This window comes from Sorex araneus, chromosome X (assembly GCF_027595985.1).
Source record: "Sorex araneus isolate mSorAra2 chromosome X, mSorAra2.pri, whole genome shotgun sequence".
Lineage (NCBI taxonomy): Eukaryota > Metazoa > Chordata > Mammalia > Eulipotyphla > Soricidae > Sorex > Sorex araneus.
In genome coordinates, this window is record NC_073313.1 from 172,728,096 (window position 1) to 172,755,310 (window position 27,215).

At 42.4% G+C, this 27,215-nt stretch overlaps 1 protein-coding gene and 1 non-coding gene across 2 annotated transcripts in view; both read right to left on the reverse strand.

Moving 5' to 3' along the window:
* Positions 1-27,215, reverse strand: part of ACMSD (aminocarboxymuconate semialdehyde decarboxylase) — a 93,422-nt gene that overhangs the window by 48,649 nt on the left and 17,558 nt on the right. The window contains exons 3-8 of the mRNA XM_004616499.2: positions 17,992-18,088; positions 13,314-13,363; positions 11,549-11,785; positions 7,448-7,541; positions 3,521-3,616; positions 1,834-2,006 (exon numbers count right to left, since the gene is read on the reverse strand). Of these exons, the coding sequence (XP_004616556.1) occupies positions 1,834-2,006; positions 3,521-3,616; positions 7,448-7,541; positions 11,549-11,785; positions 13,314-13,363; positions 17,992-18,088 (747 nt within the window). The remainder of the gene's footprint in view (positions 1-1,833; positions 2,007-3,520; positions 3,617-7,447; positions 7,542-11,548; positions 11,786-13,313; positions 13,364-17,991; positions 18,089-27,215) is intronic.
* LOC129400672 (small nucleolar RNA SNORA36 family) lies at positions 10,365-10,495 on the reverse strand. Its single transcript, XR_008627861.1, has one exon. It is a non-coding gene; the product is annotated as a small nucleolar RNA SNORA36 family (small nucleolar RNA).

A 27,215-nucleotide genomic window follows, 5' to 3' on the forward strand; every position in this document is an offset into this window, starting at 1 on the left:
GCCTTTGGCCTTTTCTTACTCCCTTATTATGTATCTTTAAATCCTACATATGAAAGAGTTCATTCTGTATCTATCCCTTTCCTTCTGACTGCCTTCACTCAGCACGGCTTCATGCATCTTGTGGAAAATTTCATGATTCAGTCTTCCTTCCTTCCTTCCTTCCTTCCTTCCTTCCTTCCTTCCTTCCTTCCTTCCTTCCTTCCTTCCTTCCTTCCTTCCTTCCTTCCTTCCTTCCTTCCTTCCTTCCTCCCTCCCTCCCTCCCTCCCTCCCTCCCTCCCTCTCTCTCTCTCTCTTTCTCTCTTTCTCTCTTTCTTTCTTTCTTTCTTTCTTTCTTTCTTTCTTTCTTTCTTTCTTTCTTTCTTTCTTTCTTTCTTTCTTTCTTTCTTTCTTTCTTTCTTTCTTTCTTTCTTTCTTTCTTTCTTTCTTTCTTTCTTTCTTTCTTTCTTTCTTTCTTTCTTTCTTTCTTTCTTTCTTCACACCTGGCAGTGCTCAGGTGTTACTCCTGGCTCTCCACTTAGAGATCACTCCTAGTGATGTTCAGGGGACCATATGGGATACTGGTGATCAAACCTGAGTCAGCCACATGTAAGGCAAGTACCCTACTCACTGTACTATTGCTCTGGCTCCTAATTTAATCCTTTCTTATATCTGCACAGGATTCCACTGTGTATTTGTGCCACAACTTTTTGATCCATTCATTGACTCTGGGAATTTGGGTTATTTCCATATCTTGGCTGTTGTACTAAGTGCTGAGATGAACATAGGCATGCACATATTCTTCAAAATTAATTTGTTGTTTTTTGGGAGGTAGATGCCAATAAGTGGTATTGCTGGGTTATAGAAAAGTTTTTTTTTTAATATTTTTAAAGATTTTTTTTAAATTGAATCACAGTAAGAAAGACTCTTACAAAGCTGTTCATGATTAAGTTTCAGTCATACAGTGTTCTAACACCCATCCCTTCATCGGTGTACATTTCTTCACTCTCTCTCTCTCTCTCTCTCTCTCTCTCTCCCTCCCTCCCTCCCCACACCTCTCTCTCTCCCTCCTTTCTGGCATTGTGGTTTGTTATACAGATACTGAAAGGTTATCAAGACTATCCCTTGACCCACTTTTAACACTCACTAGTCTCTTCTCTGTCTTTCCTGCTCTCCGCCCCACGTACGCTTGTGGTTGATTCCAACCCCTGACCAGTCTTCCTAGCCCCTGTCTTCCCTGCCATGGATATTAGTCTTATACTGTATATATTTTTTATATACCACAAATGAGGGCTGGAGCGATAGCACAGCAGTAGGGCATTCGCCTTTATAGAAAAGTTTTAATGCTTTCTTGAGAGATCTCCACATAGCTTTTCATAGAGTTTGAACCAGATGACATTCCCACCAACAGTGAAATAGGGTAGAACCAGGGTTTTAATGCATATCAATTTCTGAAGCAGCAAGTCCCGAAAGACAGCAGCTCACCAGAGATCTCTCTGGACCCTGTTCCAAGCCGATTTCACTGGGACTCCTCAGATGGAGCGGGTGTTTTTTCTCCGCTCACTCCAGATAAACCCCCAGTGGCCACAAACTTTCAGGCAGGCAGGCTTGAATGGGGGTGGGAAAATTTGAAATGATGGTGGTGGGAAGGTTTAATGGTGGTGAGATTGGTGTTGAAATATTGAATGCAATCAATTAATGTGAACCAACTTATGAAAATAAAATTAAAAAAAAAGAAAAAATAAAGGGAATAGTCAATATGGAATGAATGCCATGAAGGTTGGCATTCTGATCCTGCTTGGCTCTGATCCTGACTTTTGGCCCCCATAGTCCATCCAAGTGCAGACTTGGCTTACCTTTCCCATGACATCAGTTAACAGTTTGAGAGCAAGAGGATCATGAACCAAAGAGTCTGTGTAAAAGGAACCGAGGTATTTCTTTGGGTTGATTCTATTGTCCTGGGCACACAGATCTGGGCGCACAGCAAATCCATGGGAGATTCTCCCCACTGTGAAGGGAAAGGCACCACCTGCAAGTAAAATTCAACATTGACGGCCTAGAGTTAGTTCAAATGGATTCCTCTTAACTTTCATGTCACATGCAAGAAGTTACTATCAGTTCATTGGTTAGCAGCATTTACAAAGAACCTACAGGATTCCCAATTCGGGGAGATGACCCAGAAAAAAAGACAGAAATTCATCTAGAAAATTTAGACTCAGGGTGTTTATCCTAAAGTGAGAAGAGAATTGGGTCAAGATATGTGGTGAAGTTTTAAAATATAACATGGTTTATAGAAAAACAGAATTTATTGGTGAATATTTATAGAATAATTGCATAAGCATAAAATGCAATGCCATTCAATACCCATCAGAAATGCAGGTACACTGTACTTATTGACTTGGGAGATACATTTATATGTTATAGAGAAGAAAAGTTATAGTAGAGAATAGCACATATGTGGTATATCTATTGATGTGTGTGTGTTTCAGAGTCACACTCTATTACCTATAAGAATCAAGTGGGAAGTGTAAATGAATGAAATAGGTCCACTTGTATATAATATATAATAGTGAATGACAGGGATATTGCAAATGAAGAGCTTTGGCTCTGACTAGAAGGATTTAAGTTAAAAAACAAAAGAAATTAAAAAGAGCTGGAAAGCTATCTTAATGGATGGACTGAGTGACTGTTTTGTATGTGTGAGGCCCTGGATCAATTCTTGATACCATATGGTGTCCCCTCACCATCACCACTGTGAGTAAACCCAGAGCCAGAATTAAGCTCCTGAGCACTGTTGGGAGTGGCCCTCAAACAAACTAAACAACAACAACAAAATTTAAAATATGATACCAAGCAAATTAAACTTGTTGATACCACATAACTTTATAACTTGGTCTCTTCAAAATTCAGATGTTGAATTTTTAACTCCCCAGTTGCCTGTATTTGGAGTTAGACTCTTCTTTTGTTTTGGGGTACACCCTATTTGGGAGTAACCTGCTCAGAGGTTACTCCTGGAGAATTTGGTTTTGTTGTTGTTGTTGTTTTTTGTTTTGGTTTTTGGGTTACAACTAATGGTGCTCAGGTCCTACTTCTGGTACAGTAACCAGGAGTCATTCCTAGGGGTACATACAGAAAGCTAGGGATCAAAACTGGGTTGGCTAATTGCAAGGCAAGTGTAGCATCTCTCTGGCCTGAAATAGGACATTTAGGGAGATAATTGCGGTTAAAAAAGAGCATAAAGTAGAACCCTAATCCAGTAGAACTTATAAGGTCCTTATAAGAGGAGGACCCCAGTCCTCTCGGTTTCTCTCCTCTCTTTCTCTGTTTCTGTATCTGCACAAAAGAAAGGCCATATGACCAATAAGAAAATCACCTTCCTAAAACTAGGAATAAAGGTCTTCTCAGACATCAACCCTACTTTCACCTTGATCTTGAACTTTCAGCCTCTAAAATGGAGAGAAAATGAAAGTCTGTTGTTTAAGGGACCAGTCTATGGTATTTTGTTATGGTGGCCCATGTTTGCCAGTACAGATATGCTCTTACCTCCATGCGCAAAACACACTTTCAGCTTAGGAAACTTCTCAAACACACCACCCATGATCATGGAGCAAATGGCTATGGTGGTCTCTGCTGGCATTCCTGAAAGAAGAAGCATGCACAGGTGTAGAGTTTGTCAACTCAAACAAGAGAAACCCCAGTGATGCTCATGGCCAGGAAATGGCAGCTTTCTGTAACTGGACAGGTTGGGAAATGTGGGGTATTTGTCCCCACATAGTTTGGTTGTATATAGGCCATTACTCTGGAAAGAAGAACCATCTGAAGCTTCCTATTTGCCACTTGTAGGTAGAGGTGTCTCATGGCTACACAACAGGAGCCAGGGGACCTGACTTTTGTCCTGAGTCCCTCAGTTTAAGTTTCGGAATGCAATGGGACAAGTGGCATACAGCAAGTCTGGACAGAACCCTAGCTCTTCCAATGTCTGGATTCCTGGCCTTTGATGGCTTTAGATGCCCCCAAGGCTGTGTTTCTTCATCTGTAAGACAGAGGCAGTAACTGTCCACCTTGCAAGCCTTGCAAATGATGATGTCAGCAAAGTTCTCGGCCAGAACTTTACACTGGAAGTACATAATGCCCCCACCCCGTGCTTCAGTGTACTACCTGTAAAATGGAGATAATATAGGTTAGTTCTTACTCCTTAGTAAGCAAACAATTAATGTGAACACATACTGTTTCTGCTAAGTATCTTCTGCTTCTTAGCAGTGAGAATGAAAACAACTGGAATAAAATGAATATAAGTATCTTGTGTTCCTAGAAGAAGAAGCTGGTTCATGTTTGCAGCCTTTATCAGCTTGAAGCCAGACCAGGTTTCATGTCCAGATAACTCTTTTTTAAACGCGTCTGTCTGCTCTACCAGCTGAGCCCTGCACCTTCTTCGGGGGCAGGAGCCTGCTGAATGGAGCTTTACCAGATGCTCCTCCCTCACCTGTCACTGGTCTATGGACAAGATGTGATAGATTCACGTCCATATGGAGTGGTTTGTGCAGAGACATTCCTGAAGGCAGAGGAATGAACATTAGCTCTTCGTTTTGATTCCTGGATTTGACTTTCCATGAATTACTTGGATCATAAGCCCCCAATCCATTCTTTACATAGGAACCAGAGTGGAATATTTACTTCGTAATTTGGGTCCCAATTCTCTTCAGTTAGCCCTCAAGTCTGCTAATTTGTATCATAATCAAATCCTTAAATTAGCTTATTCTATGTTTATTATCTCTTTTCTAATCAGAACCACACTTCTGTTCATGTCTGTACCTTTGCACAGTGCCTGGCATTCTGGAAGTGAACAAGATATGTATGCTGCATAAGTGAACCAAAAAATGAAATAATAATCCTCTTTTTTGGGCTTTGTTTTGGGGATTCACCTGGAAATGTTCAGGAGTTAACTCCTGGCTCTGCTCTTAGGAGTTACTCCTGGAAGTGCCCATGGAACTATGTGGGATGCCTGGAATTGAACATGTGTTGATTGAGCACAAGACAAGTACCCCACCCTCTTACTATCTCTCTAGACCCTGAAATGATCCTTTATACAAGTGCCCTCCTTACTTTTCATGCAGGAAGTTTCAATGTTGATAGCCATAAATAATGTTGGATTTATATCTGTTAAACTTCTCACACTGGAGAGGATGTTTTTCGAAGCTGGATAGCATTGGGACTTCTATAAAAATCTTATTATATTTATTGTTGCTCAAGAATTTGGAGGTAGGAAAAGGATAAGAAGCTACCTTGAGGGGCTGGAGTGATAGCACAACGGGTAAGGTGTTTGCCTTGCACGCGGCCGACCTGGGTTCGATCCCTGGCATCCCATATGGTCCCCTGAGCACTACCAGGAGTAACTCTTGAGTGCAGAGTCAGGAGTAACCCCTGTGCATTGCTGAGTGTTACCCAAAAAGCAAAAAAAAAAAAAAAGAAGCTATCTTGATAACTATGTAGATGATCCTTGAGCAATCCCAGAGGTATAAAATGTCAGAGCAGAGACTCTCAATTTACAGATCAACATGGAGGAAAAGTGTCTGTCACAGGTTAGACAGTAAAGGCTACCTGGAACTGCAGTTCAGCTTCTTCACTTTCAATATATATCATTCAATTCTTTTTAAATTAATTAATTTTTTTTGTTTTGAGTCACACTGGTGCTTCCCAGGCCTTTCTCTGGGCTCTGCACTCAGGGATCACTTTTGGCAGTTCACAAAGGACTATATGGGGTTCCTGGGATCAAACCCAGGTCAGTTGCCTGCAAGCAAGTACCTTGTCCCCTATACTATCTGTCCGGCCCCAACACCACTTAATTATTCATGGAAATTATCTCATTTTTACTTAGACTAATTGGACTGAAGAGAGAATGGATATTGTTACTCCCCTACCCAACTCCGCGCCCCAACAAGAGAATCCATGTGCTATTAAGTTGGGGATCTACTTTTTATTAGGTTGTAGATAATCTGAAGTTTACTAATTTATATGTCTCCATTTCTTTGTCTTATCAGGGATGATAGTAAAAGACTGGAAAGAACAAATGATGGTTTCTTCTCTTTTTTCTCTCCCTTACCCTTACATGAAATCATGAATGAATAGTGCAGAAGGCAAAGAGCAAAAAGAGGTGATCAAGAACATGGAGCTGGAGCGATAGCACAGCGGTTGGGCTTGCGCCTTTCACGCGGCCGACCCGAGTTTGATTCCTCCGCCCCTCTCGGAGAGCCCAGCAAGCTACCGAGAGTATCGAGCCAGCGCAGCAGAGCCTGGCAAGCTACCCGTGCATACTGAATGTGCCAAAGACAGTAACAATAAGTCTCTCAATGAGAGACGTTACTGGTGCCCGCTCGAACAAATCGATGAGCAACGGGATGACAGTGAAGAACATGGAAAACCAGGGTTTTCCTAATCACTGGCCCATTACCCTTGGGTGATAAAAGTTAACCTTTTACTCAGAATTCCAAGATTCTCATATGTAAATGCTGATGCAATTACTGGCTTCTTTAAGAAAATCTACTAGACAAGCATGGTTACTGTTGGGTGATCCTTGGAAGGAGTCCAAGTAGAGAGGTTTTTGTATCAAACAGATTTGAGTAACTCCATCTTCACTTATTAATTATAGGCTACAATGACTTATTAATCATGCAAAGACTTAGTTTTTCCATCATCACATAAAAATCTCTTTTTTTTAAATATTTTTTTTCTGGGGCTGGAGTGATAGCACAGCGGGTAGGGCGTTTGCCTTGCACGTGGCCGACCCAGGTTTGATTCCCAGCATCTCATATGGTCCCTCAAGAATTGCCAGGAGTAACCCCTGTTCAACGCCGGGTCTGATCCCAAAAAAAAAAAGCAAAAAAAATTTTTTTTCTCTTTTTGGGTCATACCCAGCAATGTTCAGGGGTTACTCCTGGCTCTGCACTCAGGAATTACTCTTGGCGGTGCTTGGGGGACCATATGGGATGCCAAGGATCGAACCCAGGTAAACCACATGCAAGACAAACGCCCTACTTGTTGTACTGTCTCTCTAGCCCTCCATCATAAAATTCTTATAAAAAATGTCCATTTCAATGAGCAATAGGACAATGGGTAAGGCACTTGCCTTGCAAGAAGCCAACGCAGGTTCAATCCCCACATATTGCACCACAGATTGTCCCCTGATACCTGCCAGGAGTGACCCCTGAGCACAGAGCCAGGAGTAAACCCTGAACATTGTTGGGTATGGGGCTCAAAAGAACAATAAAAATGTCAATCTTTTAAGGTTTAGTCAGAGTGGATCTAACTAAATTTAAAGGAGGCAGTGTATACAGTACTTATCTGAGTAAGAACTCAATAGCTCACAATCTGGTTAATCATACTTTCTTACTGGCATAATATGACTTAATATATAACTGGAAAAAGAAAATTTAAGTCTTTAATCTCTCTTTCAGACCCCAGGTTGACACAAACCTACTAGCCAAGGCAGCCAGTACTTGGCCATTCGTCCATCCATCTGCATGTCCCAGGGGTGCACGAAGATAGAACAGTTCAGTTTTTCAGCTGCCTTCAAATAAGAATTGAGAAAGGATTACTTAGATGAGTCAGCAAAAACTGGGTACTATTTTAGGGAAACTGCTTTTCTCTAGGTCTATGTTGATCTGAATTAAATTTTGAAGTTGCTTCTTGATCTATCTAAAAAAGTCTGATGACCTCTGCTCCTGGTGAGAAAAGAACACATAGAATTAATCTATGGGTGTGTCAGTGATCATGAGCTGGGTCGATGAATTTAATGTATCATTTGGCAAAACAAGCCACAGGAAACAGCCACCATTCAAGTGTTATGGCTGAGAGCAAAATGCTCCCAGATTGATCTTGTCCTTCAAAGGTGGGGGAAAATTTTCCTTGGTGACATGTTTACGTATACTTTTACATATATATTAGGGCCAACTCAGCTATTTCCACCCCCCCCCCGCCGCCCCCATGGAGAAACTACTTTGGGACAAGGGCTTCTGAAAATGGTGGACAAAGGGGGAATTGAATAAAAGACTTTACATTCATCAGGTTCTAGGGAGCAGAAGAGATAAATACCTTTTGAAGGGAGAAAACTGAATTTGTTTCTGATCATAGATGCAGGTTAAGAAGAGAATATCAGCTTTGGAGAATGGTTTGAACTTGGTAAAGTCACATACTTCTATCTATGATTAATTAAAATAAACAAATACTTTTGGTCATGTTCTGTAATGTGAAATGTGGTAGAGAATACAGAGAGAAGTCACTTATATACCCCCAAATGTAACACATTAATTGAGTACTTACCACGTTTCATGGGCTGTTAAGAGAATTTTATAATTATTAACTAGTCTAATCTTTTACGAGATGAGTACTTCTATGACTCCATTTTATAGAGAAGGATATTAAGGCAGACAGAGACCACATAACTTAGCTCTTTTAAAGGTAGAGACAGGCATTTTGCCAATCTCACTGTGCGTGTCTCATACTTTTGTAACTAATTTTGTACACTCTGAAAACAGACCAAAATTTGGATCTCTAGGCTCACCTTGGAATGACAAAGCCAACTTGTCTCAAAGTAACTCCTCTTTTTTTTTTTTTTTGGTTTGTTTCAGCACTTATTGACGTCAGATAGAGAAGAGCAAGGTTTGACAAGTCTCACTAACCAAATAAATGTGCCACCCACCTCAGGATATCATGAGTCAACTGTGGCCAGGATGTTCTCCTGAATGCCTTTAGAGACTGGCAGTCCCCCAACAGTCTAGTTAAAATGACTGAGGGGTCAAACTATCACACAAATGAAAGTATCTATTTGGATCCCAACCTACTGTTACTGCTTTCTCAACCCCTTAGTAATTCATAAGCCTATTTCCAATAAATAATGAAATGACTTGTGACTGAAGGCTTACTCACACTGTAGTGAAACAACTTGGATGCACAACTAAATGAATTGTCTTTTAAAATTCAATAAAGTTTCCAAAAACATACACTCTATCACCTCAGCTTCTGTAGCCATTAAACATTAGGGAATTGTGGTGGCCACAAACCTCCAGAACCCATTCATTCACTTCCATTCTCATGGGTGATCTTCACAGGTTTGTCCTGAACCTCCCACAGAAGAGAATGAATCCCCTGAAAAACCCAGGTATGCAGGACCAGTGACTGAAAACTCCAGGCCTCAGGCCTCAAGGAGCCTGGCTGTTCCTTCCCATATCTCCATCCTTCCTAGGCCCTGGCTCTCACCCCTTCTGGGTGCCATTTAAGCACATTAACGGCCATGATCCAGAAACTCACAAATAAATCTCAGAACAGAGAAGTTTGATGCAGAGATGTCTCTGGACACAAATTATTTAAAATTTTAGAATTCCAGGAATGTGTGACTGCAAAAGTGGCCACATGACTTTGCACACTACTTTTTTTTGTTTTTACTTTTCTATCGAATTACTGTGAGATAGACCCTTACAGACATCTCATACTATTCATAACAAGCAATACAAAATAAAAGTGGTGGTGGGAAAGTATAATGGTGGTGGGATTGGTGTTGAAATATTGAATGTAATCAATTATTGTGAACAACTTCATGAAAATAAAATTTAAAAAATAATAAACATTGGGGAACTCAACATTTAGAGGAGAATTAAATCTTTCGGGTCATTAAGAGAACATTCCATAGGTAATCAATCCCCTAACTGGTGGTCAGTGTCTATAGCTATAATGCTGTGGAATATCTTGCCTGTAATAAGAATTCAATGAACATTAGATGGAATGATCATTGCTTACAGTGTTTCTGAGTCTACCAACCATGATTGAATTCATGATTGAAGCTTTTGTGTTTACTAATACGAACTACAGAAAACAATACTATATTTCTAAGAGGGAAGTGAGAAAATTTTAAAATGAAGTAAAATAAAAATGAATGCAAGTTAATTTCTGGCACTACAAAAAACTGGTTTACGGCTGGAGTAATAGTACAGTGGGTAGGGCACTTGCCTTGCATATGGCTGACCTAGGTTTGATCCCTGACATCCCATATGGCTCCCAGAGCACTGCCAGAATTGTCTCCTGAGGGGAGACAGGAATAACCCAAGCAATGTTGGGTATGACTCAAAAGCCAAAAAGAAAAATAAGAAAGAAAAGAAAAGCAGGTTTAGCTGCAGAAAGAACAGGTAGAGGAAGATGTGTGAAGGGCAGCCATGGACATTGAAGGTGAAGTTGGATACTTCAGAAATGGGTGGCACTGACTTTTTCTAAAAATATTTTATTATTTTATGTAATATTTCAGATATTGCAAGTGATAAGCAACAGCACCTACAAAAAGATTCATATTTTAGGTATCTAATTTCATCAACTGTTAAGATTTTGATGACATACTTTTGTTTTGGGTAGGCTAGAATGTAAATGAATAGAGAATACCTTCTACCCAATCATCTGCCCCCACTCCAGTCTTAATGTCCCAAAGCTTAATTACCAAAACAGGGAAGCAGCACACTTTTGTTGTTTATTTTCAAAATCTAGGGCCTAACCAAGTGCCTTAATTGGGCTGGAGACACACTCCAGAGGATAAGGTGCTTGCCTATAGCTGGCCCCAGGCCATCCCTGACAGAGCATACGGTTCCCCTAGCACCTCCAGTGATACCTGAATAAGAACTAGGAGTAAGCCCTGAGCACAGTCAGGTGTGCCCACAAAACAAAGTATCTTAACTAAGGATTGATAAAGAAAAATATATATCTATATGTTTGATTATGATGCAGTTACTTAAAAATCATGCCTGAAGAAAAGTTCCATTTTAGCTGGAAGTTCTCAACAAGCACATAAAAATCACAAACATAGAATTTGTAGACTTATGATTTTATTAAGATGTAGTGTTTACAAATAAAAAAATGAAATATACTATACCAGTGTCATTTATTTTTGAGGAGGAAATTAACAGTTACTTTTGATTTCCTCTGTAATTTTCTGTATTTTCCTACAGTTTCTTCACAATGATTTGATAATTTTGAAAAATGATAAGCATACTTTTCTCCAAAACAAAACCAAGTATATTTCTTTTATGCCATGGCTCTGTTGTTGAGGCCAGAGTGATAGTATAGCAGGGAGGGCATTTGACTTTCACATGGTCGATCTGGGTTCGATTTCCAGCATCCTGTATGGTTCCCTGAGCACTGCCAGGAGTAATTCCTGAGTGCAGAGCCAGGAATAACCCCTGACCATCACCGAATATGACCCAAAAAGCTAAAAAAGAAAAAATAGGGGAAAAACATGGTTTTATTATTCTGTATCCAATATGAGGGCAATACTTTGGCTTTTAAATGAAAAAAGGAAGGAAAGAGAACCAAGGTGATTTTCCTGAGTTTTCCACCCAAGGAAACATCTGCACTTGCCCATCTTCTAGTATAATGACTACTCCTTTTGAGGCACCCTTTTCACATTCCCTCCTATGCCCAAACCCAACATGCCATCCACCCTCTTTCTGGCTTATGTGGAAGCTTGCATGGTCACCATCCCACCAGCACCTTGTGCTGGGTGTCTGCTCTTTGCTGTGGAGACCTCTGCATACTCACTGCGTAGATTGGAAAGAGTTCTTGAGCGTTCAGATCCCACTCATTGATGTGGGAACCAATCTGGACCCCAGGAAAACCCAGCTCCTTCACACAGCGCTCCATCTCCTGGACAGCCAGCTCAGGGGCCTGCATGGGCAATGTCCCCAGACCCACAAATCTCCTAGGGTGGCTTGCCACGGTGGCGGCTAGATCATTGTTTAGAAGCTGACAGAGGTCTAAAGTGTCCTGAGGTTTGGCCTGGTAGAGAAAGGGAGGAAAATACCATAGTTTACAAAAACCTTTTCCTTGAGGAGGGGGTATCACACCCAGCTGTGCTCCTGGTTCTGCAATTAGGGATCAGTTCTGGTGGGCTTGCGGTACTGTATGTGGTGCCAGGGGTTGAACCTAGGTCTGCCACAAGCAAGGCAAGCTCCATACTTGCTGCCTAGCCCCTTCTTTCTTGAGGGCATTCCCTGGAGCACTCAGATTCTATTTGGTCTATCAAACTACCAGCCACTCACCAGACATGTGCCTGACCACTTAAGCCACATCCACAACCTCTAAAATTTGCCTCCTTAGCTATTTCCTCTCAGCAGCACCTCCCCAAGACTGAATCAGGTGTCAATTCTCAGGGACTTTGCCCTTCAGAAAACTGAGGCAGCACTGGAGGTAGACTTTACCTCCTTGGAGAACCAGAAGCTAATCATTGCAAACACAAAGTAAACAAGCAACAACAAATAATCTCGCTGGAATATTGATTCATTAGAAAAATTGAGACTATATTCCCAAGGGACTGGAGCAATAGCAAAGCGTGTAGGGTGTTTGCTTTGCACACAGCTGATCCAGGTTCGATTCCTCCATCCCTCTCAGAGATCCCGGCAAGGTACCAAGAGTATCCTGCCCACACGGCAGAGCCTGGCAAGCTCCCCGGGGCATGTGGAGTATTTGATATGCCAAAAACAGTAAGAATAAGTCTCACAATGGTGACATTACTGGTGCCCGCTTGAGCAAATCAATGAACAACAGGACGACAGTGCTACAGTGCTACAGTGCATAATCCCAAGACAAGGATATAATTACTGGACCTGGCATGGGACGTGAGAGATAGGATGGAGGTGGGGGCAGGAGCTGCGTACCTAGTGCCTCACTCCCCACAGGAGGCAGGTGAGTACATGAACATACCATCAGGGCACCTCCTTACCACCCCTCATGGTAGAATGCCAGACTGCTCATGGGTCACTCCAATCACTGCCTGTGCTTAGACTTGACTTAGACTTAACTTTAGCAAATTGCTGATGCTAATCAGGTTTGCTTTCAGTTCCTCTAACTCCCCCTTTATTTATTTTTCCCCCCTTTCAGCATCATTCATTGCACCACTAGGAGCCTGATGTTTTTCTGCAGACTCAGTTGTCTTTTCATGATGGCACCTAATAAGATCAGTTTAGGCACATTGAGGTTTTGGGGAGTTTTAACTTTAATGAGCGACTCCAATCACAGAGACAGATAAGGACTCTCTGTCAATAATGCTGGAATTATTGGCTAGGGGAAGAATGTGTGATCACATTCCCAGTCAATATTTACTTAGTTGAGCAGGTACATATGCCCAAGTCACGCCTGGAGGCAGGCACTGTAGTGCGAGTAGTGTGAGGTGTCTCCATTGATCTCTGAGTGGGAAGAGATTTCGGGAGCGCAAGGTCAGTTCAACACTTGAGGGATCTTTCTACATGCGATGGAACTGAACATGAGTGTCTCCCTGCAAGGAGGTGGTGAGCAGTTTCACACTTACCCAGTAGCTAAACATGACAGGAACTGTGGAAAGGGCTTGCACAGTCACTCCTAAACAGAGATACGAAGAAAAGCAAAGCTGATGAGGACAGCCTAAATACACCTTCACACGGCCTCCGGCTCGCTCCTCGCATCTGCTTCTCCCTGCCCCCTTCTCTCAGCCTCCTGTCCCTCAGCCTCAGGTTCTAGCCAGGGAAAGAACAGCAATAAGAAAATGACATCATTTGAGATAAACTAATTGACTTCATTTTTCAGATGTTTCCAATTCTCCTGCCTGTGAAGTTTTGTTGAAGCAAGACATTGCCTCACCTCACCAGTTTCTTCCCCAGGGCTCTGTATCTCAGGTACATACTTGACAGATGTATTTCTCAGTCACCTCCTCCACCCCTTTCATTCAGCATCTAAGTGAGCCTGGATGAAGCCCACTGTCTGGAATATCCAGAATCTGGTTTTATTTCCAGAATTTCCGGAATCGCACATCTAGGGGGCTTAGAATCTCTTGTGTTCAGACTCCTGGACCTGAGGTGTCAGGAGAGGCTCGGCCCAACGAAGGATCCCCCTCTTTGCCTCAAACCCAAATCCAGCCCAGCAGCAAGTCCTATTTCCCAGTTTCTTTCATCCATCCTGGTCTTCTGATCCCTGCTGCTACCTGGTCCAGGCCACTAGCACTGGTAGAGCCCCCAAAGCTAGTCTCCGGTCATCATTCTTTTCCACCTGGAGTTCATTCCGTTTTTACTCCTATGTCAGACATCAAACATTGGCCAGGCCAGGCCAGGCCCTGGTTCAACACTTCCATGATATTCCAAAATATCACACTGAAAATAAAATCCAGACTTGAACTTGGTCTGCTCTGAACTCAAACTTGACCTGTTTATTATCTCTCTTAATTTTCCCTTGCCTCCTGCCTGTTGTTTGGAGGTTTTTCTTGACCTTGGAACTTTTTGTGGCCAATCCATTGGCATGTTAAATTTTCCCTTTGAGGATAGTCATCTTCAAAGTGTTGATTTTCACCCTCAAGTGCTGATTACAATATTACTCCTTATAGAGGCCTCTCCCAACTCCACTGCAGTCACTCACTTGTTCATTCCTCTACTTGAATGAAAACATCACAAGGGTTTATTTACTCAGTCTGTAGCCTCAGTGACCAGAGTTAGATCTAACACTTGAACATACCCAGTCAGTAATAGAATAAACCATTGCTCACTGAAGAACAGAGAGTGCAGCTTTTTGACTTGAGAGGATAAACATTTATATTTGATGTAATTTACATTCATTGATTAGTACAAAACAGATGAGTATCTTTGAGCGTTATATGTTTTATATTTTAGATGTATGCTTTTAGTTATATTTTTCTCTTTTCTTTCTTAGAGTCACTCTAAGGTCAAGTGGTTTAAAAGTGGTGAGGCAGAGTGACTTGTCACCATCTTCAGATTAGATTAGCAAATTATTTGTGAGTTGGTTGGCCTGGATACATATTCTTTAGTCCCTGGCAACATAGTGGTGAAGTGATATGTTTGTTTGAATTGGAATTTATACTTTTTTAAAGAAGGGGCATTTGACAATATGGCATAACACATGTTCTCCAAATGTACTCATTGATTCAAATGGCTGGCGGGGAAAAGGGATTTGAAGAAAATAGCACTGTAGCACTGTCTTCCAGCTATTCATCGATTTGCTCGAGCGAGCACCAGTAACTTCTCCATTGTGAGACTTGTTACTGATTTTTTGCATATTGAATACGCCACTGGTACCTTGCCAGGCTCTGCCGTGTGGGTGGGATACTCTTGGTAGCTTGCCGGGCTCTCCGAGAGGGACGGAGGAATTGAACCCCGGTCGGCCACATGCAAGGCAAACACCCTACCCACTGTGCTATCACTCCAGTCCTTGAGGAAAATAAATTCTTAAAACCTCCTTTAGAAAATTTGATTCAGTGGATGGGACTCAAGAGTATTAAACGTGTTTCTAGGGGCTGGAGCAATAGCACAGCAGGGAGGGCATTTGCTTTGCACACGGCCGACCCAGGTTCGAATCCCAGCATCCTATACGGTCCCTCAAGCACTGCCAGGAGTAATTCCTTGAGTGCAGAGCCAGGATTAACCCCTGTGCATCGCTGGGTGTGACCCCAAAAAAGCAAAAAAAAAATGTTTCCAAAGAGTTGTGGGGTTGGGGGCTTTGCTATTCCTGGTTAAATACTTGAGGGTCACTCCTGAGTGCTCAGGGAACTACGTGGTGCCTCCAGTTGAGCCCAGGTCTCTCTCATCAAAGCATGCACATGGCTGCTTGAGCTCTGTCTCGGGTCAGGGAAAACAGTTTGAAATAAGCATGCCAGGTGATTCTTATTCTGAGAGACCCTTGAAAGAAGCTTTTGTGGTGGAATGAGGGGACAACCTAAGCTATGGCACAAGCGCTGCTGACTGTGTGGTTCTGAGTCAATCACTTATTCTCTACCCCCCCACCCCCCGCCACCCAGATACAAGGAGATGATAGGGAAAAGGCCAACGACAAAGGGATGTTGAGAAGGGGCAAAATGTGAAACTCTCCCCTGGATGCCACTGGAGCATGCGACAGCACTGAACTCCCACCCAGCCCTCTCCAGGTCTGGCTCCCTCATCAATTCTGACCCCTCTGGGTCTGCTCCAGAACTAGTTTCCATGGTAACTCAACCTTGTTGAGGATTCTTACCGATAGATCTTCTCATTATCTTATTATTTTGATCTTTCTCTGCTTTGCATATCAACAAAAGAAAAGATAAAAATCATATAATCATATCAATAGATGCAGAGAAAGCATTTGACAAGATCCAGCACCCGTTTATGATGAAAACTCTCGCCAAAATGGGTATAGAAGGGAACTTCCTCAATATAGTCAAAGCCGTTTATCACAAGCCTAAGGCAAGCAGCATCCTCAAAGGGGAAAAACTAAGAGCCTTCCCTCTGAGAATGTCAACTTCTCTCATTTCTATCTTGTGTGTTGGGGGTGTGTTCTGTGAATAAGAGAAAAAAAGAGAGATGTGACCCCGAACGGCCGCACACGAACGGCTCTTTCTTTCCTGAACGCCCATGATCCGGGAGCCAACTAACTACTTTCGGCAGGCACCCAGCGGCTTCTTGCAAAAATGCCTCTAGACTGTGAACTAAACTACGGCCCCATGCCTCCCTGGGAGGGGAAAGGGTTTTCTCTCTCGGCCTTTCCTTTCCCCGGTGGCGTGGCGACCACCTGTAGGATAACATAGCCTCTGATAGTTTAGGTTTATTGGGTTACTCCCATCACAGTGCTCCCATTTCTCTGTGTTTATTTGTAACTTCTTAATGTTCTGTTGACTTGTAAATATTGTTTTTCTCTTCTCCTTGAGTCCTTTGCATAGTTTATTCAGAGCAATGTCCTTTTTGTATGGACACAGGAAGACTTAGCAAATGCTATGCTTTTGTAACCTGGGAGTCATTTGACTCTACATGATATTTTCCTCCTGGACATCTGTTCTCTTTTTTTTTTACAGAAAATATATTTTAATTTTTATTATTATTATTTTTAATAAGAATTTTATTTTATTGAATCACCATGTGGAAAATTACAATGCTTTCAGGCTTAAGTCTTAGTCATACAATGCTGAAACAACCATCCCTTCACCAGTGTTTTTTACAACCGCCATTTTATAAGGCCCACTAAACAGAGGTACGATCTTGCAGTGATGCAATTTCCGGCAGACATTTACCTGGACTTTATTGTTAAATACCAGAAATCCAAAACCATTTGGCCACTGTTGCGGCCGCGTGACCTCATGGGCTCTTAATTCTAGCAATGGAAAACAAATAATCAAATGATGCCTTTTCGGCAGGTCTGATTGTTGGGGGGAAATTCCAAATAATAATAGTGAGTTTTCTGTTGAAATATTGAATGTAATCAAAGTAAAGAGAAAGTAAAGTGAAAATCATCAGCCACAGAGGTGGGAGTGGGGGGAGTAGGGGTATATTGGGGTTCTTAGTGGTGGAGAACCCCATGTGCACTGGTGAAGGGATGGATATTTGATCATTGTATGACTGAGACTTAAGCCTGAAAGCTTTGTAACTTTTCACATGGTGATTCAATAAAAATTTTTTTAAAAAAAGAAAATTGGATCCCAAATCTCACTAAGAAGACAATGGTGTCATTCACCTATGAGTTTTAATTTTTTTCTGTAGTAATTGACCCTACCATAAGTAAATGCATCTTAATTAAAATCTTATAAAAATAATAAAATACTACTATAATCTTATTGATGATACAGCATTTTAAGTTAAAGCAGGTAATACTTAATTTTAAAAACAGAAATCCATATTGTGAAAACTTTGTTAGAGAAGCTGCCCTTCCTCAGGAGAGCTGTAGACTGGCCTGTTGAAGAAAAGTTTAGGAATTGATCTGGGGTCAATTTCATACAAGGAAAACACCTTGTCTCTACATCTCTCTGGCCCAGTGCTGCCTTTATACCCCATGTAACAGTTGGGAGCACTTCTTTATTTTCTCTTTTGTTAAAGTCAAATAGTTTTGTAATGAAATGGAAAAGATTTCTACTCTCACATGTCCTAAATGAAAAAGAGATCCCCTAAAGTTAAAAAACAATCCCATAAAGTGAAGGAAGAAAAAGGATACACCACCGCGACTCCAGAAAGAAGTGTGTCTAAAGCATTTCTGAGGGCAAGTACCTGTTTGGTCCATTTCTCTAAGACGGACTTGTGGGTCCCAGCAGTTCTCTTGGATCACTCTGAAGACCTTTCCATCTTTCAGCATCTTTGCTTCTCCCTGTGGCAGAAAATTCCCATCCGTAAATTGTGACCTAAGCTTAATCAGATGAACCTATGTGCTTGGGGAGGCATTTTCCCCTTAACACTTATAGGAAGGTTTACTTAATTCTCCCCAAAGTATAAAATCTGTTTATTAGATAGAATTTAAAATATCTTACTGGCTTCATTTGGCTTGGAGAGAAAGGCTGTGCTCTGGGATGGGGGATAAGGGGTTGGTTTGTTGGCACAGACAAGGTCAAGATCTCATGACTTACTGGGACTACAGTGACTCAGGATGCCTCAGCATTTAGAAAACTCTAGATCTGCAACATTTAGACCTGGATTATATCATCTAATCCAACCTCTTTTGGGGTGTGTGTATATGTGGTATGGTTTGAGCCATATCTGGAGGTGCTCAGGGATCACTCCTGGTGGTATTTGGGGACTGATATGCATGTTGGTTATGAAATTCATTCAAGGCAAATGCCTTGAGCCCTGTACTATCTTTCTAGACCATCTTGCTTCATAGAAGAGAAAGAGATTTAGTTAAATTAGAACAAAGTGGCTTTTCCCAGGGAGCATTTGGTTATATTTTCCAACTAAAGGACAGTCTGTTTTAGTTCACCTCACCCCCAGAGGATCCTTTTGGGTTATGGAGGAGTAAGAAATGGCATCTTCTTTTAGTTAGGTGCATCTCAATGTTACTAAGACATTGTTGCCCTTGAACCAATGTAATTTTTAAGTCCCTTGGGCTCGCCCACTTTGCAGCCAGAGTGGCACAAAGCCAGCTCAGGTCCATCTGAGGTTCTCAGCAGGAACCACATTTATTTTGAGTGCTAGAAATTAAGGCCAATCTTAGGGCAAGTTTAAGTTTATCTGAGTTAAGCTTAAGTTAAAGCCAATATGACAAATGTTTAGGGTTCCATAAGACATACCTGCAACATTTGTTTTCTGGATTTCATCACTCTCTATTTGAAGTTCCAAAGTATCCAAGTTGTTATTGCTACCCTGTAAGTAGACTGGAAACTCTGCCTTAATTTATGCCCTCTTGGCTTGTTCATAATTTGCAACCAGACCTGGATACATCACATCTTCTTTCTCCATCCTTCGGGTACATGGACAAGACTTTCCTCCGCTTTCCATGAAAACTGACAATCACTTTTTTTTTTCCTTTCCTTCCCTTCATTTTTGATTTGTTGCCACAACCACTTGCTTGTGGTGCTTGCTGGGAATCACATTCTTTCGCTTGTGATCCTTGCCAATATATTCTGCATGTGGTGCTCACCAGGGGATACACCTCTTATTTATAGTGCTCATGCCCACCTGGCTATGCACCAGAGGTATAGGTGTGAGAGGTTCTAGACAGCAGATCTTTGGGGTGCTTGGAGCATGTGAGTGACACATGGATCTAACTCGTGGCCTCACGATTAAAAGGCAGTCACGCCTTTGCGGCCCCGCGCGAGATCGACCCCGGAGGCAACTGAACCACTTTGGACACGAGCGGCGCCCCCAAAATGCCTCCAAACTGTGTGCTGGGAGCTTCTGGCCCAGGCGCTGCCGGCAGGGTATGCTCTTTTCTCTCTCAACTCTTTCTTTTTGAACGCAGCGAGGCTATAGCCGGTTTTTAGACTCTACAGGAAGCCCGGGATATCCGATGGGCGGGACTCCCGGATCCGCCCTGTGCCAGCCGACATTTAAGCACAGAGCCATGTGGGGACGCTCCTTTGCGGCCCCGCGCGAGATCAACCCCGGAGGCAACTGAACCACTTTGGCCACAAGCGGCGCCCCCAAAATGCCTCCAAACTGTGTGCTGGGATCTTCTGGCCCAGGCGCTGCCAGCGAGTGATGCAATTACCAAAAGAATTTTCCTTGGACTTCATATAGAAATCCAAAACCGCGCGGCTGCTGTCACAAAGATCTGCTGTCTAGAACCTCTCACACCTATACCTCTGGTGCATAGCCAGGTGGGCATGAGCACTATAAATAAGAGGTGTATCCCCTGGTGAGCACCACATGCAGAATATATTGGCAAGGATCACAAGCGAAAGAATGTGATTCCCAGCAAGCACCATGGATCTAACACATGGATCGCAGCCGAGCGACCTAATATCTCTTGATTGTCAGCAACGTGTAAATGTTCCTTTTTGGCAGGGCTTAACGTGGGGGGAAACTCCAAACAATAGTACTAAGTTTTTTGTTGAAGAGTAAAAGATTGTAGCGATAGAATTTTAGGCAGAATTTTCCCTGGACTTTATATAGAAATCCAAAACCGCGCGGCCGCGGCAGCCTAATGTCATCTAATCATCAGCAATATGAAATGGTTCCTTTGTAATGGGTTGGACTTTGGGGGGACCATAATAGGGTTAAAGTTTGTAGCGACGTGTAATTTCTGGCTGTACTTTCCCTGGACTTTATACAGAAATTCAAAGCCGCGAGGCTGCTGCCATGGCCGCGCAACCTATTGTCATTTAATCATCACCAATATGAAATGGTTCCCTTTTAACGGGTCGGACTTTGGTGGGAAATCCTAACAAGAATAGTAAGTCTTTTGCTGAAATATTGAAGGCCACCAAAGTGGTAGCCATCTTTATAGACTGAACTAAGCCATATCCCCACGCCGGCTGAGAAGAAATATCCTTCTTTCTCGGGAAGAAACGCGGCGTGGCGTTAACCATAGTATGATGTCCATTAAGCTGACACGGACCTGGTGGCGTGGGAATCGGATACAAGGGAATAAATTATTATGTACATGGAACAGCGGGACGCTGGTGGAATCTTGAGCCGGGGCTGATACCAGCGTATTACTTTTGGTTCCAGAAACCGCTTGCAGACATTCTACCAGACTATCAACTAAGCCAGAGCCCCACGCCGGCTGATGACGAGAAATAACCATCTCTTTTGGTTTGTTTTCCCTTTGTCAGGCAGCGTGGTGATTACTAAACAGGCGTGATCTCGGTGGCGTGGGACGAGGGGGGGAAAAAATAGAAAAGTTATGTAACAAACAGCGGGACTTAATATCTCTACATTCTCAGCAATGGAGAGCCATCAAATGCTTCCTTGACAGTGGGACTGTCTTCTCTATTTGGGGGGAAACCCTAGCAACAATAGTGAATTATGTGTTGAAACATGGACTGTAACCAAGATAAAGTGTAAACGAAGTGAAACTTATCACTTACAAGGGTGGGGGCTGGGGGGGCGGGAGGAGAAGGGAGGTATAATGGGGTGGTTGGTGATGGAATATGGGCACGGGTGAAGGGAAGGGTGTTTGAGTACTGTATAACTGACATAATCCTGAGAACTTTGTAACCCTCCACATGATGATTCAATAAAATTTAAATTTAAAAAAAAAATAAAATAAAAGGCAGTCACTTCTGGTCACCCAGCCATGCTCCAGGTCCATGAAGACTGACCTCTTTTTTTTTTTAGTTTTTTTTTTAATTTCTTAAATTTTATTGAATCACCATGAGATAGTTATAAGCTCTCATGATTGGGTTACAATCTCACAATGATCAAACACCCATCCCGCCACCAGTGCACATTCCCCAGCACCAATATCCCGGGTATACCCCCCCTTCCCCACCCTCCCCCTGCCTCTAAGGCAGACAATATTTCCCATACTCTCTCTCTACTTTTGGGCATTATAACTTGCAACACAGACACTGAGAAGTCATCATGTTTGGTCCATTATCTACTTTCGGCATGCATCTCCCATCCCAACTGGTTCCTCCAGCTATCATTTTCCTAGTGATCCCTTCTCTATTCCATCTGCCTTCTCCCCTCCGCTCATGAAGCAGTCTTTTTTTTTTTTTTTGGTTTTTGGGTCACACCCGGCGATGCACAGGGGTTACTCCTGGCTCTTCACTCAGGAATTACCCCTGGCGGTGCTCAGGGGACCATATGGGATGCTGGGATTAGAACCCGGGTCGGCCGCGTGCAAGGCAAACACCCTACCCGCTGTGCTATCGCTCCAGCCCCTCATGAAGCAGTCTTCCAGCTATGGGGCAATTCCCCTGGCCCTTGTATCTACCGTCCTTGGGTGTCAACCTCATGTGATGCTATCCTACATTCCACAAATGAGTGCAGTCCCTCTATGTCTGTCCCTCTCTTTCTGACTCATTTAACTTAGCATGATACTCTTCATTTATAAGCAAATTTCATGACTTCATCTCTCCTAACAGCTGCATAGTATTCCATTGTGTAGATGTACCAAATTTCTTTAACCAGTCATCTGTTTTAGGGCACTCGGGTTGTTTCCATATTTTGGCTATTGTGAACAGCGCTGCAATGAATATATAGGTACAGATGTCATTTTTACTGTGCTCTTTTGCATCCTCAGGATATATTCCCAGAAGTGATATTGCGGGGTCATATGGAAGCTCAATTTCTAGTTTTTGAAGGACTGTCCATATTGGAAGACTGACCTCTTTGAACCTTCAAGTCTACCAGCTTATTCACATCTCATACACATGCAGAAGACTTAGATCCAGGTTCTCATTCTCATTGACTGGGGACAGGACAGTGGGCACATGACCTGTGAAATTGTGACAAGTGTCTGTCCCCAAGTACAGCAAGTCTGACATCAGGAGAGCAGAATGCATTTGCTCGGTTTCTGTCCTAGGCTGATCTGCTAGCTTCCGGGTTACCCTCTTGGGCTGGTGTCGTCCATCAGAGTCTTGGGGAATGCAGAGTCCAATGTACCTCTAGATGTCTGAATGTTCCCATGCCTGCTCTCTTCACGGCAAGCTTATTGAACTAATGCTTGATTTGGTGTCAAAAGCAAGTGATGCAGAAACACAGGAACATCTGATTTGGTCTCCAGCCATTTCTGCATGGGCTGTATGCTGTGTCCATGGCAGTGTAGTTGCTGGCAGCCCCCAGGGTCCAGCTGTCAAGCAGCTGTTCCTTAACTGGGCTGTTCCAGCAGCCTGGCTAAAGTTTAGCTATAACTTAGTCACTCCATTTCTGCTGAATTTATGAGTGTTTCCCTACATCTGTGGTAATTTTATGGAACTGAAAATACTTTCAGCAAATTCCCTTTCTGAATAAAGTCATTTTCTGTTTTGTTTTTTTTTTTTTCCTTTTGGGTCACACCTGGTGATGCTCAGGGATTACTCCGGGTTCTATGCTCAGGAATTACTCCTGACTGTGCTAAGAGGACCAAATAGGATGCTGGGGGTTGAGCCTGGGTTGGCTGTGTGCAAGGCAAATGCCTTATCCACTATACTATTGTTCTGGCCTCCGATTAAAGTATTTAAAAAATATTTCTGATGAAAGTAGTTTTTTGAGTGATTGGGGTTGAACCCAGGACATGTATCTTTCTACTACTGAGTCAAGCACCCTAACAATTCCTTTTCTGTTTAAGCTAACTGTTGTTGGCTTCTATTGCTTACAACCAAGAGTTATGACTGATGTTAAATGAATAGAATACAAGAGAGACTGAGATGATAGCTCAAGGGCCACGAGTGCAGGCCTGGCATGAATAGGTCCCCCAGATTTGGTCTCTAGCACCTCATTACCTCTGTTGCACAGCTAGGTATAGATTTGGTAGCTCCCAGAATTGCGGGAGAGCCCTTCAAGAAACAAAAATGAAACAGAATATAAGAATTTGTCTTTCCCTTTGGAAAAGAAGAGAGGGGAGAGGGATGGTAGCAAGAGAGAAAAGAACAAACTTTAGGTTCACAAAAAAGATTTATTTTTCTTTTGTTCTCAAACAGGAATGCAAAATCTCCAAATAGACCCAGTAAAGTAGAGTGGTGAAGAGCATGGTTTTACATTACAAAATACCTGGGTTTAAATTGCACTGAATATTTTTTTGCAGTAAAATTGGCTAAGTAACAGTTCTCCTGAATCTAAGCCTCAAATTTTAACCTCTCTACAGAATGTGGAGTTTTATATTTGCCCTGCTGTGTCCTCTGAGCATTATAGAAACACTTTCCTTACATAAAGAAATGTTCACGTTAGGATTCCCCATTCCCCAAGAGAATCTAGAATTCTCTTTTCCGGCTTCCCTTGCAGTGAGGGCACTGGCATGAGCTTCAAGCTCTGCCAATCAGAGACCCCTAAATGTGACTGATATAGGAGTGCTGTGAGACAGGAACTGTGTAGGAGACACTTTTTTTTTTTTTTTAGCAAGGGCATCAGACATGACTGGGTCAGAAATAATAATGCTTTTCTCCATCTCTGTGCATCAGCTGGAGATTCCCGTTTGAGACCTGAGTGGCAGTGGCTGTGTTTTCCCTGGAGCAGGCCCTCAGAGAGGAATGGGCAAGTATCTATTGGCACAGCCCCTGAACTTGATTTTTGGCCCTTCCAGGATGTCTGCGAGCTACTTTTCTAATTAAACTAAAATAGAGGCTGTTGTTCACAACTAAAAAATACTGGGTGATGCAGAAGAGTCAATAACAGAATGTTTGTAGAGGCCGGAGGGCATATTCAGTCAATGACTGGCACTACAAATGCAGACATTTGGTTTCTGAGATGCACGTGTTACAGCACGTGAGTATGCAGAGCATGTTGAAGCGGGAATAAGTAAGTCCTCTCAATTTTTGCATTGACCAATGAGGTATGATGCTATAAACTTCATTGGATTGGAATCCAGGTTTAGGGGCCAGGAAATAGTTCAAGGGCTGGATTGCATGTCTTGTATATAGGAAGCCCAGGTTCTATTGTGGTAAGACATGGTCCCTGAGCACCACCAGATACGATACCAACCACCATCTCTCTTGCCATCCCAGAGAGAGAGAGACAGAGGGGGGGGAGGCTATGAAATCATTTTCTACCTACTTGAATGATAGCTGGTAACTGGTGTCTATCTAGTAGGTAAAGTTCAGTAACTGATTTCCTAAAGAATCTGGTATTCTGGAATCATTACTTTCATTGCATGCCAGGAGAATCACACACACATTTCTCGTAATGGATCCCAGGTAAGGCAAATGCATGACAGCAATTGTCGGAGGAACTCCTTCTGAGTGAAAATTACCAGAACAGCTGTGCTCCTATAACAGGCTCCCTATTTGCTGTTTTATTTAGCCTGAATTTTGGTACCTGGCATCACTGTAATGAACCAGTTTCTGCTCATACATCTCAGGGGCTAACATTTGCCACTGCCGGGATCATGCGTCTCAGGGGTTAAGTGCCTGATCCTGAAGAGGAACAGGGAGTGCCTGTAATGTAGTGCCTGAACAGGTACTGTGTAATGTAGAGTTCAATATCAACCCAGATCTTGTTTTTAGTAAAACATGGCCTTATTAGATAAATGTTTCTGAGTGACAAATAGAAACATTAGCAAAGATTTTGATTTCTTAGTGGTTCTGTTACCACCAATGGTCTTGCAAATGTATATCCTCTTGAGAAAAAAGAAATCAGAAGCTTTAGTAATCGGTGTCTATCTAGTAGGTAATATTTTTTTGTCTACTAGAAAACAAAAATTAAAAATGCATTCTAACTAATAATGCTAACTTAGTACAAAAATTAACAGTCACTTTAGGGGAGCAATTTGCTTTCAAGTGAAGTAAATTTATTTTTCATATTTTCTTTCTGCATAACAACATCTTAAAAATCTCATATTTTCCCTGAGTCAATCAAGATCTTAAAAGTAATCAATGATAAGTCATAAGGATAAACTATTTTCATTTATTTAACCCAGAAATAATTATTCTTTTTAGTTTGGGGACCACACCCAGCTGTGCTGAGAAGTGGGGGAGGAAGCCAGATGGTTCTGAGGATTGAATTAGGGGCCCACACATTCTAGACATGCCTTCTACAAATTGAGCTATCTCTCCAGTCCCTTTTTTTTAATAAATAAAAGAAAGAAAGAAAGAAAGAAAGAAAGAAAGAAAGAAAGAAAGAAAGAAAGAAAGAAAGAAAGAAAGAAAGAAAGAAAGAAAGAGTGGGGCTGGAGTGATAGCACAGTGTGTAGGGCGTTTGCCTTGCTGGGGTTCAATTCCCAGCATCCCATATGGTCCCCTGAGCACCACCAGGAATAATTCCTGAGTGCAGAGCCAGGACTAACCCCTGAACATTGCCAGGTGTGACCCCCAAAAAAAAGAGAGAAAGAAAAAAAAAGGTAGAGAGAGAGGAAGGAAGAGAGGAAGAAAGAAAGAGAAAGAAAAAGAGTGAGAGGGAGTAAGAGAGAGAGAGAGAGAGAGAGAGAGAGAGGGAGAATTCTGTAACCAATTATTCCTGAAATGGCCCAACCTAACTCCCATGGAAAAATTTCTGGTCTGTTTGCTGCAATTTTTGTCAAAAAACTGTCAGTGAAAACAATCAGTTATGACCATCCACAAGTGCCCGTACATTCTGTGCAATGTGTTCCCGTCTATTCAAACTGCACCTTAGCTCTCCAGCTACACTCACTCTCTGCCAAGCTCAACGCTGGTTCCCAGGGTTATGTCAGTAAAACATCAGTATGTCTTTCCTAGCCTCTACCCAAAAAGCTCCTTTGAGGTCTGGAGAGACAGAAGAGTGGGTAGGGTGCTTGCTTTGCATGTGGGCAGATTCCAGTTTGATTCACAAAACCACATATGATTCCCTGAGTACTGCCAAGAGTGATCCCTGAGCCCAGAGCCTAGAGTCTACCTCAAGTACAGCCAGGTATAAGCCATCCTTTCCCTCAAAAGAAAGCAAACAGTGCTTTGGGGAATCGGGGCTCCAGTGTCTGTGCTCGACATGACAGCTCCTCCCTCTGGAGTCTCCACTGTGTCCCTCAGCCCAGTGCCCTCTAATAAACTCGGACTTTGTCCTTGTCTAAACATCTCACATTTTGATTGATTATTTTACAAGCCTGCTGCTTGAGTCCCTCAGAGTTTGAGAATCTCCTTCAGTTCCCACCTCAGAACCTTCAGTTCCCAACCAGATAATCCATTTCAAATATCTTTTCAATATTTGTTTAGGGAGTCCAATGGATGTGGTAACAAGGAAATCTGGATATTTATGTGGTCAGGGGATCTGGGTTGAATACTTAATACATCAGAACCTCAGATTCTAACCATCGAATGAGGCCTTTGAGGAAATGTTTTCTAAGGTATGGTGCTTAGACAGGAAGGTATGATGAGCCAAGTAGACAACCCTTCAGGAATAAACAGTGGTTTTCAGTCTTTGACAAAGGCCCTCTGGGGACTTCCTTGGCTGAGGAGAGCCACCTCCTA